Below are 17,887 nucleotides of genomic sequence, written 5' to 3' on the forward strand. Positions count from 1 at the left end.
CAAAATTGCAAATTCAGGCTTGCAATTATTTTAGGCTGTGTTTTGTACATACCACAGAGGACCCAGCTCTACTGCTGTCTTCCCAGGCATACTGCCATGGCAGTCACAGGGTAGCTGTCGATAAGGGTTTTCTGAACCAGAAAGCAGAATTAAATCACTTCAATATGTCAGTATTTTAGCAAAATGGATTAAAACATTATAGATACCAAAATATTATGCCCAGTCAATAACAGTCCATTCTAAATATTAACAGAGCAAACATCAAACTTGAGATACCAACTCTTTCTTAAAATAGTTGCAAGTGGTACTTGAAGGTACTGTACTATAAACATAGATAAGCCAGCAGCTAAAGGGAAATCTCAAACTTATGATTGAATGTGCACATAAAATTCAGTTCAATCAGAGAATTTTCACAGTACATATGCAGTATGAACAGAGACTGTAACTGCAATTAAATGTTCATTTAAGATTTTAGATATAATACTGCATCAACATATATTTTATTTCTGTTCTTAAGGTGGAAAAACATAATATGCTTATCACCCTCCCCTGCATAACTAGCACAGTGCCTGGAGAGGAAAAGGCAGTAGCCTAACACTGAAGGCCCCCAGAGGTACAGTTAGAATTATGATAAAATTACATTATTCAGTAAAATCAATAAATTAAACAACCATGTATAAATCTGAAGTTGCAGAACTCAACATATTAACAGCAGAATAATCTTGTGTGTCATGTCTATATATTTAAAAAATAGATAAGTATATGTTTCCAAAATATGGAAGGTACTTTTCTTCATCAAGAACTAAATCTTTGATTAAAAGTGTGGGTGTGTGGGGTGTGAGGGTGGGGGGAGTGTGGGGATCCCCACACACTCCCCATCCCATGATGCACAGATCCTGCTGGCGGTGGCAGCAGCAGCAAGAAGGGGTGCTCATGTCTGGAGTAGATGCTGCTGTCAGTGGTATATGGCCAGTGCCGCATATGGGGGAGAGTGCCTGCGTTGGATACAAGCACCCCTGCCACCAGTGGGGGCTGTGCACCATAGGGGGTGGGGGAGAGTGTGTGTGTGGAGGGGGTCCCCACATTACCCCACCTTCCCTCACACCCACACCCTGTCCACCCTTGTTCTGTGTTCCTGCCGCTCACCTGGGTGCAGGCTCCAAGTTGCTGCCAGCCATGCCCTATGCTCCCCTCCAGCTGCAGCTTCCCTACATAGTATCCAGTGAGTGGGATGCTGGAGAAGCTGGGCACCTATGGCAGTGGCAGCAGCAGCCCTACCAAGAAGCTATCCAGGCCCTTCCGTGCACAAGGGTGGGAGTGAGGTGCAACAGTGTATGTTGGGGGGAGGGGGGAGAAGTGTGTGTATGAGGGTGCCTTGCTCCCACCCTCGTGGGCAGAAGAGCTGGGTGGGGTACAATTACTTGGTGGACATCCATGGGCTGGATGAAATTACCTGGTGGGCCAGATCCAGCCTGTGTGCCATATTTTGCCCACTCCTGCTTTAGGCTCTGCTACCCCAGCCCCTTTCCCTTAGAGCTGGATTTGATTTCTTTTTAAGTAGCTGCTACTACCACTGTTCCTAAGGAACTGCGAATGAAAAAACCCCAACACCACACTTGAACTACCAGAGGAAAACTGATACCTCCAGTTTATCTTCCTACAAGGGAAGGCTGGTTTCTTGAAGAGATCTTTGGCTGGCTTAAGAATATCTTCATCAGTAGGCACTGCTAGTTTATATGCTATATATTAAAAACACTTCTAGTGAAGAAATACATTTTTACATGGTGGATCTAAACACGCGTCTAAAGAGCTACATGATATAAACATGCAGGGATTATGCCTCTTTAAAAAAAGCTCATTTACCTTCTACCATATTACCCTCTTTCTGAAAAATCCTCTCTTCACACCACTGGCAGTGGACAAGATAGCGAATTTTCTTTGCTGAATCATCTGCAGGTGATGGTCCTCTCAAAACTCTCACTACTACTAGAACAAAGTGTTCTAGGGCTACTGCAAGCAAAACTTCAATGCCTTTGTTGCATCGAGCAGCAGCTCTACAAAAACAAAAAGAAAGGACATCACTGTGGGAATTCACTGAAGACTAGCTTTACCAGATGCATCCTGCCTTCCAAAATATGTAACATTTGAGATTACCCACTGTTTGAAAAATGCTAAACTATTGAGAAGCAACACAAATTTTGACTTAATTTCTCAGAATCCCAGTTTTAACTCTCTCCCATCAGACTAAAAAGTTTTGTAAATATCCTCTATTATCAGGATGCTTACCATCCTACTTATGTAGAAGCACCAGCTAACTCTCAACACAAGTCTGCTTAAACAAGTGCTTTTCCACTACCACACTCCACAACAATTCAAGAACAAGCAGAAAGACAAACTGAAGGAACTTCAGAGCACCAGAACATACTATTTAAGGGAATTGGAAAGAAAGTCTGGCAAGGAAAAATTTAAAATAGACTCCAGTGTAGCCAACTTAGATGCAGACTAATGGGGTAAAATATTAGTTATTACCATGGGAATGGATAATCACCAAAAAAAAAAAAAGGAATACTTTAAAATAGGCTGGAAGATGCAGCTAGATTTGGGGTGAAAATTTAGTTTGAACAGCTTGAAAAAAGCCATTTTGATAACAGTCTCAACCTGTGTGGTGGTTTCACAGGAAGAGATTGCATAAATCAGTGAAAAGTTAAATTGGATGTAGTACTATAGATAGAATATTCTATAACAAACTACCATAAGCAAGAAGATGGGAACAACATGAACTATGTTTATGTTGCCTATAGCATCTTGAAGTCCTTCAGTTCTGATTTCCCTCCCTGCTTCTGAACTGTTAAGCCATAAGATTCCCATTTTGTTTGTATGTATTCACTTAGGGCCCGGTTCAGCAGCCTACACTTCCTTGATGAAGTCAAAAGGCAACATTTACATGGAAAAGGACTATTCTCATGTACAGTTTGCTGGGTAGGCATTGCATCATGTAGACTTACAGCAAAAAATAATTTTTTAAACATAAAATTTAACTTATGGAAAAATATCCAGACTGAGTGTTCTGGATTTGAGGGTGAATACATGCTTGCTAGATGTAGGATATCAACTTTTAGAGGACACCATGGCTTCATTTAAAGCAAAGCTGTTTTCACAGATAACTGTTTAGTAGCTTTGTAAAATACTGAACGTGGTTAGGCTGCACTAAAGCAGATGCTAAATGACAAAGGAACATAATATAAACTGCTGATAATTTAAGGCTGGCTTATATCACCTTCTCTTTTTGAAGATTAAAAAAATAATTTGTAAATGTCTTCTACCTTGTCCAACATTTTACTTTAAAACATTTGTTCTACAGCTGTGAACTTGAAATATTCAAGTACAAAACTAGTATTTCAATAACTAGTTTTAGAGCTTAAGAATTCTGAAAAACAAAACCATGCAATTGGTATTAGCAACCATGTAAAATGTCTGTATTTCCAATCTACCAAAATGTATAAGTTAATGACCATTTATTTGTTGTGACAGTACCTTGCCACAGAAGCAACTACTATTCTAGCTGCCAGCTCCTTATAGTACTCTGTTCGGACAATGTTGCAGCCATAATGACGCAGGGCAACATGCTGAGCCTTCGCATATAGAGAACTAATATCTGTGGAAGTCACCGATACTATTCCCAGATTTCTAACATTTCTGAAGGCAGAATCCAGGTAATTCACAGATGTTCCAAATGGGTCCAAATGTCTGAAAAATAAAGATACATTAGAATCTATACACATACAGCTATTTATTTTTAATCTTGGAGTGGCAGAAATGTAAAAACCTTCATATATATACCAACATATGTAGAAAAATAAAGATAGATTTATTTCGTTGCATACCTTTTATACTTTTCATACTCCATAATCATTTACACACCACTAAGTAACATGGAGTCAAGACACGTTAGGTAATACAATAGGCATCACATGTCTATCAAGCTCTCACATCCTAGTATATTAGCTTACCAAACTTAAAAAAGAATATTGGCCAAAATATATATATTTATCCTGTCATCTTTCAAAATGTAAAAGACGGACTCAGATTGGAAATATTGGATACATATACTTGCAAATGTCATCAGTTAGAAACAGAAACAAGTAACCTGATCTTCACAGATTTTGAATGGCTGTAAGTCCCAATGCATTGCACTATGCTTCTAAAAAAAAATCAAACCACTCATTTGATGGTTATATAAGGATCGAGTGCCAACATTTGGGGCACCCAAGTTAAATATTTTTGCCTTATATTACAATTAAAACCATTAAAATTAACTTTGTTATTTAAGAACAGATTGAAATCAGCGGTCCACTATAATTTTATGAAACTCTGACCAAAATCCTTGTTTGGTTTAATGAGATGAATGTCAAATTAACTAAGATTATATGAAAGAGTCTAAGCCTCATATTTCTCCCCACAAAGGCAAAGAATTTAAACCAAACGGGGATTTTGCTTAAAGTTTCAGACTTATGTTTAGCTGCATCAGGGTGTTAAACATATGGCTCACAGGTTGGATCTAACTTATGGAGCCATATGATCTGGGCCATGGGTTGCTGGAACAACCCCATCTGCCAGCCCCAGCTCTGCCCTCATGCACTGCGTGTGGCATGCGCGCTGGACCTGGCACCATATGCCCTGCCCACAACACAGGGGGCATGCAGCACCCTGGTCCAAGCCCCCTGTACTGCCTGCAGCAGTGGGTCCAATATCACATGCACAACAAGCCCCATAGTACGTGCTACACAGGGGGGGTCAAGTCCTGGTCTAGCCCACAGACCGGCCCAGCAACACTCATCTGGCCTGTGGGGATGTATAAGTTTCCAACCTCTGAGCTTTACCTTATGTTTCACTCTGAAAGTAAGAAAGTCTTAATATTTTTACAATGATTATTTTTAAAAGAGTTAAATTAAGGCTGTACTTTCACAGTATTTCAGGAACTATGGGATTACTTCTAAAAACAAAACAAGTAACTGTCCATGATCTCAACTATTCAATCTTCTTCAAATAAACACAAACAAACATAAATTATATATTCAAGATCAAAGCATATCCCAGGTAAAACTGTGTTAATAAGCAATTTATACTTACATGAAATCAAAGGACCGTAAATGCATTATGATATTGGCATCCATTTTTGTCACCTCAATAGTGCCTATATTTTCTTCTCCCTCTTCCATAGTTTCATCACAGTCATCCTCTTCCTTAGAGTTCATCACTACTTTCATCTTGTTTAAATGGCAGTTTTCCTGAATCATTGTCACAGAATTTTCATTACAGTCATTAATTGTAACCTTCACAGAATTTCCAAGGTGTTTTGCCCACTGCAGTCCCATTATACCTGTAGGAAGAGACAAATGCACAGTTTTCAGGCTGACTGTGAAAACAGAAAAAGACATTAGCACTTGATATCATTAAAAAAAAAAGGATCAAACCTAAAAGGCACCTAACATAAATATGTGATGAAAATTTAGGTCTTGATTCCTCAGGAACTTTTTGCCCTATGCGAAATCTTGTTGATGTCTTTCCAGTTCTCATTACAGAATCAACTACATACATATACAGAAAAATATTTCTGAACTCTGCAAGTAAGACAGAAAATTACTTCTGGACTCTGAGATTTCTACTGAATTCAGTAGGAAAATAATACTATAACCAGCACAGAAGTCGAAAAAAATCAATCTGTTCATTTTAGCTGATGCTAAATTTTTCAATGTGCTGTAGATTTTTTAAATGACAATACATAAGTGCATTGTAGAAGCTGGAGGGTTTGCTAGTCAGGTAGAAGGTAACTGTTACTTTTGAAATGGTTTGGAACTGAGAGATAAACACATTTGCAGGATCTTTCTGCTAAAATACTCAACAGTCAATGTTTCATTTAAAATGTCATCTTTAGGTTTAGAACTAATATCGAACTGATATCCAAGGGTATATCATGCCTCTAGGATCTATTGTTTCAGACTGTGTACAGACCCAGGGAAATTTTATTGCTTTAAATTTATATTCTGGATAGCTTTTATACTCAGAATGACTGGAAACATTTCTTAAGCAAAATTTAAGGCCTAGGGATTAAATTTGCAGTGAAACATCAAAAAGGACACAGAACCTAGGGTACAATTTACCAAGTTAAAGACTCATAGTATTTTGGGTACTTTAAGATGGTAAAATTCTTTCCTTAGGAAGAGTATTTAACATAAGCTTAATATTAGTTATGTTCTTTTTATCTACCTGGAGCCAAATCCTGAGCTCCTAAACTCAAGGTAACTCTTGTGGCAGTTAATGGTGGCCTGCCTAAGAATGAACCTCAGTACCTAGCCTAAGGTACTTTGATATACAAAGGGAACTTTTCAATAGACTGATTTTCTTTAAGTATGTACTTTTACTGTATTAGTATCAAGTAAAATGAGGTTACAAAATTTTCTTTACCAGTGGCCCCAAATGCATCCAAACACTCTAAGGGGTTCCGTTCTTCAGCCAAAACAGCTAATGCACAGAATATGAGTTGCCTAGAAGATGAAAAATCATCATAATAAGTGCAAGATCTAAACTTTATCATATCTTCTTGTTTCTTCTTTCTCTAGGGCTATAATTACAAGAACCGGGTTTAAGAGATCTCTGAGAGTTTCTTAGTTAGAATTTACAATCATTACACAAAACAGCATTTGCAGTTAATTCAGTAACTTTATAGCCAAATACTTTTATATTCATCTATGGAGACATAAAACATCACTATACTACAAAGTTTCACACTTTGCCCAGCGAATTAATATATCAGGAGAGATTTAAAAGACAAGAATTTGCTAGTTATTTTGATTTCAATGCTACACTGTCGTATATGGCACTGATGGCCAAGAGCAAATGTCATATATTTGTCCTGCTTTTTAGGGAATTTAATGTTGCCGTATTAAAGACTACCCAAAACTTCCTTGCAGTTTGTTTTTATTTTTTTTAAATTGTTCACTGCTAGCAGTAGCCTGCTAGATTGAAAATAGCTAATAAGCTTCATAAACTAGACTGAGAAATACTCTCGCATTTATCTGTGACAGGGTTTTTTCTGTAGAAGGACCATGGTAAAGACCAAACGGCAGTGAAACTGCACTGTGTAGAAATACAAGATCTAGCTTTAATTAGTTAACCCAGATACAAAAAACACCAAAAGTGCTGGTGACCTGCAGCCTCATGGGCTACAAAACTCATACGGTGTCCTGGAAGACTGGGTTGAGCTCTGACCCAAGACAGATACTTTGTTACGGGTAAACTGATTAGCTGGTTTTAAACAGTGGTTCCCAACCTTTTTTTGCCATGACCTGCTGCTGGGAGCGAAGTGCAGCAGTGGGCCGGGGAGCTCCCGGCACGCGGTGCAACTCGTCGCTTGTGTTATGCTCCCGGCACGGTCCCCGCGACCCTCATTTGGGCCATGACCTGAGGTTAGGAACCACTGGATTAAAAGAATCACATTTTTGGATTGCAGAGGAGGCATATTTTATGACTTATCTAAGGAAGATGCAATATCCTGTTCCCTCCTTTTAATATCATTAAAAGGAGCGAGGAAAGAATCTGTCCCAACAGAGTGCACCCAATAAAAAGAAGACAAGAGAATGTGAGAAATGTGTTTATGTCTCTTTCAGCTATGCTGGAGGAGATGTCTAGTGCAGGGAGCTCATGATAAATCACAAAAATAATTAATTAAGAAGGCTTTGGGTAAGTTTAACTGTGTTTGTTGTTATACTTCTAAATTCCTGCACTTCTGCATAAACTATGCTTCACAAAATATTAACATTTTGTTTCCTCAGAAGCATAAACATGTCTTCATCACCAGATTTTGTATGTAAAGTATTTTATTAGGAAGACCATTTTTGTTTGTTCAGAAAAGTTTCCCGTCTATATAGGAAGGGGGATGTATATAAGTAGCTTATGTACACTCTCACCCCCCCCATACATACATACACACATCTACACACACACACACACACAAAATGTACCTTCTATAGATATATAAACCTAGTTTAGAGAACAACACTAGAAAAAGGATCAAAATGGAACCTTCCTATTCTGGGTGTATTACAATATTGTTTTTAAAATGTTATTCCTCTGAACATCATAGTGGGCTGTTTAATGGAATATTTTTTTCAAGTAAGAGCAATTTCACTGCAGTCTCTCAACCTCCCGTGGCTTCTCACCTGTTAAGTTTCATTTTGGGATTAAAATAGGAATCTGTTTTCTGAGGTGTGGAGTAGTTAGGAAGAACTTGTACATCTGTGTCTGCTTCTTTCAGCACTTCAAGAGAAGACTTAGGAGCAGGGGCTAAAAGTATTTTGTGGAGAAAGAAGAGTTAATGAGAATTTTAATTAATAATTTTAATTTTATGAAACAAGTAAAACAGACAGCTCACAAATAGTTAGGGCCCAAATCCCACTGATGCCAAACATGATGGCTACTGACAGATGTGGTAAAAACCAAACCAAACCAAAAATAAACCAAGCTTTACCGGAAGAGGAATCACATCGGTTTGACTGGGCTCCCCGGCATCTGTATGAGCTTTATAGATGCTGGATGAGCTGAGTCAGACTGACACAATTCCTCTTCTGGTCAAGTCTGGGGGCATACCAACCTGAAAGTAAAGTGCTGTCTGTTTTTTTCCATGTCTGTAAGCACCCAATAATTCTTTTAACATGCAGAGGCCAGCTTGTTAATATTCTGTGTCAGAAAAGACTATCACAATATGTTTACCCTGGCAGACTTCTGGGCAAATTCTATACAATTTATCTCCTGTACAATGCCAAAGCCATCATACATCAAGACTACTAAATTTTCTCCTAAGAAAGACATTCCTTTCAGATTTATTCAATATGAAGAAACAGAGATGCTATAAACAAGTCTAGCTTCAGGGCAAAGAATACAACTGAGCATGTGATAATTCATCATGTACTTTTCCATATAAAATAATCCCTAAGGGATTCAAGTCGGTCCAAGAGCTAGAAGACTTCCATTTCTGTTTGACAGTTAGTTCTAATTATTTCTCTTCTAGAGGGATGGCATGCCCTTTGGATTTGCAAATGTACTATTTTGAATGGAGTGTAACTGAAGGGAGCTGTTTTGTTTTGCACACTTAAACATCTCCTTCCACCTTGTTGCATCTTTGTCTATGTCTTCCAAATCAGCTTATGTCAGGGATGGGAAAAGTATGGACTGTGGGCTGGATCTGGTCGGCAGTGGACTCCATGTCCCAGCGCCTGGCTGGGGTCAGTCTCCATAGAGACCCCAGCTGCAGCTGTATGGGAAAGTTCAAGGCTGGGGCTGCCACAGAGACTAGCTGCAGCTGCACTGGCAGCATACATGGCAGAGCAGGGCAGGGGGTTGCTCTAGGACTGCTGAGAACTTGTGATAGGGGCAGCTTGCTCTTGAGCCAGGGTAGAGCTATGATCTGTAGCCCACATGCTCTGGGCAGGGGCACACAAGAAGGGGAGCTGGGAGCAGAGCCACGATCCCCTGCTTGCAAGGAGCCGAGGCAGAGCTGTGATTTCCTGCTTGTGCGCTTGCTGCCCTGCTCTGCCATGTGCATTGCCACCTTGGCTGCAGTTGGTCTCCATGACAACCCCAGACTTGAGCTTCCACACCCAGCTGGGGCTGGGGTCTCCATGGACACCAGCCCCAGCCATGTGCAGGGATAGCTGGGAAATGGAGTCTGGCTGCTGGCCAGATTCGCCATTTTGCCTACCCCTGGTTTATGTTATCCTCCCACTGATGCCTTGGTCTACATTGAGATCTGATATCCTCCCCCTCAGCTTCCAATCTGCCTCACATGCCTCGTCTCACTGATTCTTGTGATATGCCCTGTACATTTCATAGTCCTTGCTCTATCTTGCTCAAGATATCAGGTCTTTTGTAAAGGTCCACAATGTGGAAAATGTAGGGAAATTTAAATATTTAGGAACAATAGTCACCATCGATAATAACTGAAGAAATAAAGGCTAACATTTACAGTGCTTATATAATATTTACCCATATAAAAGATGACTAAGTTTATAAAAGAAATTATAAATTTTCCATATAAAAGATCTATTTATTGGGGGGGGGAGGGGGGGAGCATCTTATAATTTTCTAGGTATAGAATCTAATTATTGGAGGTTTGCCTTGAATTTTTCACCTGCCATTCCTATAGCAGGGAAAGTAGCTCTTTGCTCTCTGCTTCCCCCCAGCTTTTTCCCCTGGCAGCCCCTGCTCCTTCCCTCCTCTTACTGTCAGACCCTGCTCTCCCTGAGTACATGGAAGTGAGAAGCAAATCTGAAAACAATAACCTTGAAATTAAACACGACTGTAGCCACGTTATACCCATAGACTTAGTTTATCCAGAATTGATGGATGTTACCTTTTTTTGAAACTACCGCATGGTTTTAACACAGGTGTTTCATAAACACAATTCTGAGCGTCACTTTGGCACCTACTTATATCTAGTATAAACTATAGGGGTGCACTTATAGAGATTTTTGGGGCCGATACTGACAGCTGATTTTTAAGGAGGCACATTGTGCAATACTGATCTAATTTCCGAAATGTAGCTCTTCAGCTTGAAGAGCTGTATCCAGCTGTAAGTCTGGAAGGGGAGGGAAGGAGTGGGGGGGAAGGGGGATAAAGGCCCCTGTGGTGAGGGAGGGAATGGGGCTGGGGCACATGCTGACCAGCTGGAATGGGGAAGGGCACAGGACAGAGCTGCAAGCAGCTCGTTGGGGGGCGGGGGTGAAAGGGGGGGGGAATGTGCCCCAAATCTGTGGGGCGCAGGGCAGGCTGCAGCTGCAGGCTGAGGCAGGCATGGGACGGAGATGTGGCTTGTCAGAGCATGGCTCCCACCATTGTGCGCAGCTTATTTGGTGCTTGTCTGATGCTCCTGCCATTTGTCTAGGGGGCATCTGTTGAGGTCCCTTCTGACCCTAGCATCTATGTATGAATTTTTCTTGCTGAAGCAGCAACAGCAAGCATCTTTACTTTTACAATCACATTGACCAATATTTTGCAATTCAAATGACCATGAGAGAAAGAGAGAGGACAGCATGTATAAAACAGAAGAGGAACACAGGAAAAAACAGTGCTTATCTTCCAGTTAGAATAATAACTGTGGGGCATGAGAGTGTAGAACCTGCAGAACCATGTGGCTAGGGGGCAGGTTAGCACCCTTATGCACCAGCCAGCCAGCCCGTCACCATGCATTTTGTCACTTAACTCTGCCCTTGGGCGGAATTCATTAATTGATTGTGCCCTAATACCAGCACATGTATAGACAGTGATGCTTTGCTGCTTCGCTAATTAGTCAACTCCACAATAAAGCATGTGTAGATGCACCCAGAAATTTCAAATAGGAATCCAGTGTTAAAAATATTCTGACCAGTTGTCTAAGTACTTTGCAACAGAAGAATTGCTCTATTATTTTTCTGTAGTCAAGAAAGTTGGGAAAATGAACAGCCATAATTTTCCGAGGAGTGCCTTGAGTCTAAGCAGATTGAGAACCACTGATCTACACCTTTAGCAAGTTTCTGTAAAAACTGAAAATCATCTGGTTTCAATAATCCATGTTTAAGCACTTTGAACAAACATAATGAATAATTTTTGGCATTCTGTTGGTGAGTTCATAGGAAAGTAGGTACTTGGATTTATATTTTAAACTGCTATAAGAGTAAAAAGCAACTCCCAAATAGGGTGGCATAAAATTAGCCATGCCAGTTTTCTTTCATAATTATTCAAGTTAGTTTCAAAATGCTGATGTTATTTATCAGCAAGGACAGTATGAGTATGTAGAGTGAGGAAAAGCCTTCTGAATTCTACGGGCAAAAAATCTTCAACCTTCAAAGACAGTATCTGCCATATATTCCAGCTGAAACATGTAACGCATGGTGTCAAGGATCCAAAGGCAAAAATATTAAATAACCTACCTGCAATGTACCTGGATTCAGTTTCTCCTTTGTTCACATGACGCTTAATATGCCCTATCATGTCAGTCCTTCGTGTGATAGTTGCTGAACAAATAATACAGTGATAATGGGCTCCCATCTTCATAGAGGTCTATAAAATGCATCAAGTGTAATTTTAAAATATAGCAAGAGACCTGAACTGGAATTAAACCTGAATAAAGTGCTTCATATTAAAACACAAAGATGCAGACACAAGAACTTTGTTTTTTGAACCAGCAGTAATGGAGATTGAAATCAGTTTATCCAATAAAAAGTATACATGAGAAATTTTCAACATTCAGGGCGTGTCTACGTAAGATGCTAACTGCGCAGTTGCCGAAAAATACTGTACAGTAGCGCATTACAGCACAGACAGTGATAACAAGCTACTTGCAAAATATTATTAGGTGACTGTGCAGTAGTGTCACCTAAAAGACGTTCTCGAGCACTACTAAGCAGCAACTCTGGTTATTGTTAATACAAGTGCTAAATAAATGAGCAGTAACGACTGCGCAGTAGCATCTTACGTAGACTTGCCCACAGAATCCTGCATCAACTTGACCTGAGACACCATTTTCAGGAGGTGGAGACAGTCCATTCATAGTCATGAATGGATACAGTTTTCTATGACTGTAAACAATATTGCTTTATCAATCCAAAATGTGAACCATTTTCTGACCACCTACAAGTATGGACTGAATCCAAATAGGTGACTGTTAGGGTTTCCATATCCCATAACAACAAGCCACCTACACTTGAAGACTTAACTAAAACACTTAAAAAAATATTGTCTGAATTTCTCCTCTTTGATGGAACAATGAACATTTCTGTGATCCAGCACTGGTTACCTGGTCTCCAATGAGATTCGGCTTCACAGGGCGACACGGTAAATGACAGATGCACATTCTGTATCCTGGAAAACAAGTACATTTTTGTTACATTGCACTATGGGAAACAAACAAAAAAAAATGATTACCATGTTTTCTGGCATATAACATGCCCCCAGATATAATATGGACCCTATTTTTGGAACGCCCCAGGAAGGAAAAGGAATCTTTCTCTGAAGCAGGGGTAACTACCAGAAGTCTGGGGTCTCTGGGGCAAGGAGCCATGCACCACAGCCCAATACACCATGCCAGAGCAACACAACAGGGCCCAATATAGTGTGGCAAGGCTGGGGCTGCATGCTGGGTCCAACCCTGCACACTGTCTCCAGATCTGTGCTCCCAAGTCCAGGATAGTGCACTGGCACAGGAACCATGTGTTGGGTCCAACCCAGCATGCCAGGTTCTGCTGCAGATTAGTCCTGTTAGCTATTCTGATCTTGCACGTGGTTGTGGAGGCTGCAGGGGTGGCCCCCACTGGTATGGAAACATGGCAGCAGAAGGGTGAGGGGAGGAGGGAGTCATGGCAGTATCAATTGCTGTGGCTCCTGGAATGGCAGGAATTAATGCTGCCACCAATCCACCTCTCACCCCTAATTTCCAGACCCATGGGCAGCCTTTTTCTTTGCACAATGTGTACCCCATTTTCCCCAGCTGTTTTTGAGTGAAAGGTATGGGAAATAAATATGTGACAGAATATGGTATCTGGCTTATGGTCCCACAGTATACTGCCTAGCACAGGGGCAGGCAAAATATGGCACGTGGGCTGAATCTGGCCTGCCAGGCAATTTCATCTGGCCCGTGGGTGCCCACCAACTAATTGTACCTGCCCAGCCCCAGCCTGGCTCTCACCCTTGTGGGTAGAAGGGCCTGGCCATCATGCAGTTTCCAGGAAGGGCTGCTGCTGCCACTACTGTAGCTGGTGGGAAACATGCTCAGCTTCCCCAGCATCCTGCTTGCTCTGGACAAGAGGTAGGGAAGTAGTGGTGGTGAAGTGGTGGGGGCTGCAGGTGGGAGCTGCAGTTCAGGAGTGAGGAGCATTGGGCTAGGGCTGGTGGGAATGCGAACCCTGCATTCAGGGGGGTGGTGGGAGTGCAGACCTTGGATGGGCAGAGTATAGGTATGAGAGGAAGAGTGGGGACCCCCACACACCGTTTAATATCTGCAGCTTATTAGTCAAGTGAAAAATAAATGGGCTATAAACTCTACAGAAGACAGCACAACTTCCCCTGAAATGAAAAACATGGGTACTGCATGAAATATCATATTTCTGTTTAATAAATTTAAAAAACCCTTATCTCCCTATAAACCTTTTACTTTTATTCCTGACTTTACTCTCCTTTCCTTGACAATAAAAATAGACCACACACTTTTTCTTTGTTGTTTTCAGTGTGCTTTTCTTTTCTTTACTAGCTACTATTTGACTTTGATAATTTGTTTCTAAGATGTATTATGGCACTCTGTTTATATACTACACATGGCTTTGGAATATAGAAATATGAAATTTGCCCTTCTGCAGTAAAATCTTTGGCAATGCAGGCTGATCAGAAAGCAAGTGAACCAATGAAAATTTTTAAAAATGGCCTAAAAAACTTTTAGCTAAGAATACCAGAAGTTTTCAGGTATGTTTACATTTGTGAATTTATAACTGTTTTTTTATGACACGGTGAAGTTAATTTCTATTAGAAAATGCTTTATTAAAATTATTTTAAGTGTGCAAAAGAAAACAGGAAGTTATGTACTTTCATAGTCATTTATGCCCTATACCTAAACTTGCTATCGCTTCCTTACACTACAAAGTTTTGTGGTAACACCTGAGTGTTCATGCAGTATTAGAGCTCTGCATTTTATAAAGACATTTATTTTTTGAGAACTGGGTTAAATTGTGTGAACAAACTGCTATGAATGAGAAAAGCCACTAAATATTTACTTGTTTTAACATCAAAATACAACTTTAAAATTGGTGAAGAAATCAAACATATTTATTCTGGCTAATACTACAAATACTAAATTTGAAGCGGATAAAGGTAGTTCAACCAAAATGCCAAGAGTGTGCTTTTATTTAGGAGTAGGACATTTATGCTGATGCAACTCCCACTGGATTTAAAGGCATAAAGACTGAAGAACTAGAGGCTTCACCCTTGCATAATTGTAACTGGTACTTGGTGCCATGCAGTATGCTCTAGAACCAGGAAATATATTCAAGAATAGAAGTCTTTACCTTCAAATTCAACAGAAACTTTCCAGTGCAAATTTTGAAGGTGGCGATGGAGCTTATGGCTATAGCAAGCTTTAAATTTGTCTTCAGGACATAGAGGGCAAGGCTTCTTTCCAGCTAAAAATGCAAACAGAAAGAAGAAATACATGAAACCTAACACCTGTATGATCAAAAGAGAGTAGGTTTGTCAATATTCCTGTTACTAAATTCTACTAATACATATTTGAAACAAAACAGAAGTTACTTACGTATATGCATATATTTAACTGATATAATTAGGGGAGGTTAAATGGATATTTTTAAAATGATGTTTACATCCCTAGTTTAAATGTAACCTAGATTTATGTAGCTTAATCTACTATGACGCAGAAGCATATGTGTATATATATGTGACTAGAACTAGATATGGGGCAAGTTGGTATTCTTTGTTTACCCCTTTGTATTTTGTATTGTTTGGTGCATATGTACTCTATTTATGTACAGTATCAGCACTTCTCTAATTCCAATTATTATATAGGTAAGTAACTTGTTTGTGTGTTCAAGTGTAGGTTGTGCATATAGTTCATGTGGCTTGAGAACCTAGTTCCGGGTGCATAAAGTTCAGGCCACAACAGAATTAAAGAACAAAACAGCTAAAATTGCACTTATCATATACTTGAGCAGCTTCTGTTTTGTTTCAAATATGCACTAGTATATATTACTAATATATTGTGTTATATTAACCAATAGCACATACCTAGTTTAGTGACCTCCAGCAAGAATGGCCCTGGCCTCTTATGCCTTCAGTGTGCACTTGCTGCTACACAGGTTGGGGGCCATGGGCATAGTCAAGCCACTAGAGAGTGCTGCCCAGCAGGGAAACCTTCCCCTTGTCCTCAGCGGAAGGAGCTAGGGCTGGGTCTGCAGATAGAGCTGGGGCTGCGGACCTCTTCTGTCCCCAGATCCCGCTGCCATGGAAAGGGAAGTGCCAGGCCCCACCACAGGAGTTGGGCAGGGCCTTCTCACCATAGCAGTGAGACTCCCAGGCCCCCGGTGGGTCTGTCCAGCCCCCTCTGCAAAGTGGCAGGCCTCAGGCAACAGGCTCCCTGCGCTTCCTGCCGTGCTTGTGCCACCATGGCCCAGACCCAGAAAGCTTGTCCATGTTGTGGGCTGGGCCCTCCCCAGCTCAGCCCAGGGAAAGGCGGGGGAAGGAAGGGGGGGCAGCCCCAGCCCTTGCCAGGCATGCTTATTCTTCCCCCTCCTGCCTGTGGCACTGGGGCCGTGTAGGGCCCGGCCCAGCTCTAAAGTGGGGCCGAGTGTGTGGCTGGCTTGGACTGAAAAGGCACTGTGGCAGCTGGAGCAGGCGACACCAGGTTTGAGGGCTTGCCACCAGCCCCTTGCACAGAGACTGCAGCCCCAGGGTCATCCTCAGGGGCAGCGGTGCAGTGAAGTGGTGCAGCCAGGATGCTGGGGAAGCATTACGGCTATAACAGGTAGTCTCCCAAGCTAGAGCTGCTGGGGTGCCAAAGGAACACTTCAAGGCCATGCTCACCATACAAGAAGGGGCTGGTGCACAACCCCTCAGACCCAGTGTTGCCTGCTGCAGCACCTCTTTGGGCTGAGCTAGCTGCACACTTAGCTCTGCCTCAAGGCTGGGCCAGGCCCCACATGGCCCCAATGCCATGGGTGGGAGGGGAAAGAACACAGTGGACCCGAGGAAGGCTGTCCCGCTGGGACTGGATGACCACAGGGCTGGGAGCCTCATCGCTGTGGTGGGAAGGATGTGGCGATGGGATCCAGGCACAGGAGAGGTCTGTAGCCGCAGCCTCATCCAGTGGATGGACAGTTGGGCAGCACCGCCTAGTGGCTTGGCCGTGCCAGCCACCCCACCACGAATGGCTCCTTGACCTGGGGTTCATGCAACGCCTGGTGCACAGTGAAGACTTAAGGGGCTAGAGACGTTGCTGCTGGAGGTCAGTAAACGGTAGGCAGTAAACAGTATAAATACAACTGTCATTTAACAGTTTACATCCCTAATTTAAATGCAGAACACAGTAAGTCATTCCTGTGGATATTGTATCTGCCTTTAAAATAGTCAAAATAGTTTCCAATTCTTGCTTTATTCAAGATGCTCCCCTTATCCATGTATTATCTCTTGCTTTATGGTAATATTTTAAATTCTGTGTAATGGGGATTACATCTTTTTCTTATGTATTGCAAAAGTGATGATCCAACAGAACTCCTGATCTATGACTGGGTCTCTGGGTGCTCCCCAATACAAATGATAATTCTATTTCAACCCAAACCACACTTGACCAATTTCCTCAAACAGTAATATGCAGGTTTCCCTTGCTTTATGCTGTACATAGATTCCTGGAAAATGGTGCACAACTCCAATTCACATAAAGGGAACCCACTATACAATGTAACAAATAGGGATACGTTCCAAGACCTTGACTGTACTGACCCCCCAGACCCATTTCTACCACTTTTACATGACAATTTTGGTACTCACCAACAGCAGACAGCTGGAGGAGATAAGTTAGTGGGTCACTTAGAAGCCATAATGAGAATGGCAACTATAGAAACACATGTTGCAGACAATGAGCGAGGAGCACAGATTCACACAGGAGACTATATTTTGGTGCATCACTCCTACAATGCACCGCAACAAAGCAGCTGACTGCGGGCTTCCACCACACCGATTCATAAGAGTGAATTTACCTCGTATATAACAAATTTTTGGTATAAAAAGGGTCATAGTTTCACAGTCTCTAGGGTCGGAAGGGACCTGAGCAGATCATCTAGTATGACCCCCTGCCATG

The 17,887-nt window shown here is 41.4% G+C and overlaps 1 protein-coding gene across 3 annotated transcripts in view; it reads right to left on the reverse strand.

The window, feature by feature from the left end:
- TRMT1L (tRNA methyltransferase 1 like) overlaps window positions 1-17,887 on the reverse strand; it is a 30,862-nt gene that overhangs the window by 6,633 nt on the left and 6,342 nt on the right. For 2 of the 3 annotated variants that reach the window (XM_019556675.1, XM_019556674.1), the window contains exons 4-12: window positions 15,087-15,200; window positions 12,830-12,894; window positions 11,964-12,093; window positions 8,220-8,343; window positions 6,466-6,545; window positions 5,131-5,380; window positions 3,535-3,747; window positions 1,864-2,054; window positions 53-131 (exon numbers count right to left, since the gene is read on the reverse strand). In XM_019556675.1, coding sequence (XP_019412220.1) covers window positions 53-131; window positions 1,864-2,054; window positions 3,535-3,747; window positions 5,131-5,380; window positions 6,466-6,545; window positions 8,220-8,343; window positions 11,964-12,093; window positions 12,830-12,894; window positions 15,087-15,200 — 1,246 coding nt within the window. Of the gene's footprint in view, window positions 1-52; window positions 132-1,863; window positions 2,055-3,534; window positions 3,748-5,130; window positions 5,381-6,465; window positions 6,546-8,219; window positions 8,344-11,963; window positions 12,094-12,829; window positions 12,895-15,086; window positions 15,244-17,887 lie in introns of all 3 variants that reach the window. The other variant, XM_019556676.1, reaches the window with a different exon arrangement.

Source organism: Crocodylus porosus, unplaced genomic scaffold (genome assembly GCF_001723895.1).
Source record: "Crocodylus porosus isolate Cpor-Errol unplaced genomic scaffold, CroPor_comp1, whole genome shotgun sequence".
Classification (NCBI taxonomy): domain Eukaryota; kingdom Metazoa; phylum Chordata; order Crocodylia; family Crocodylidae; genus Crocodylus; species Crocodylus porosus.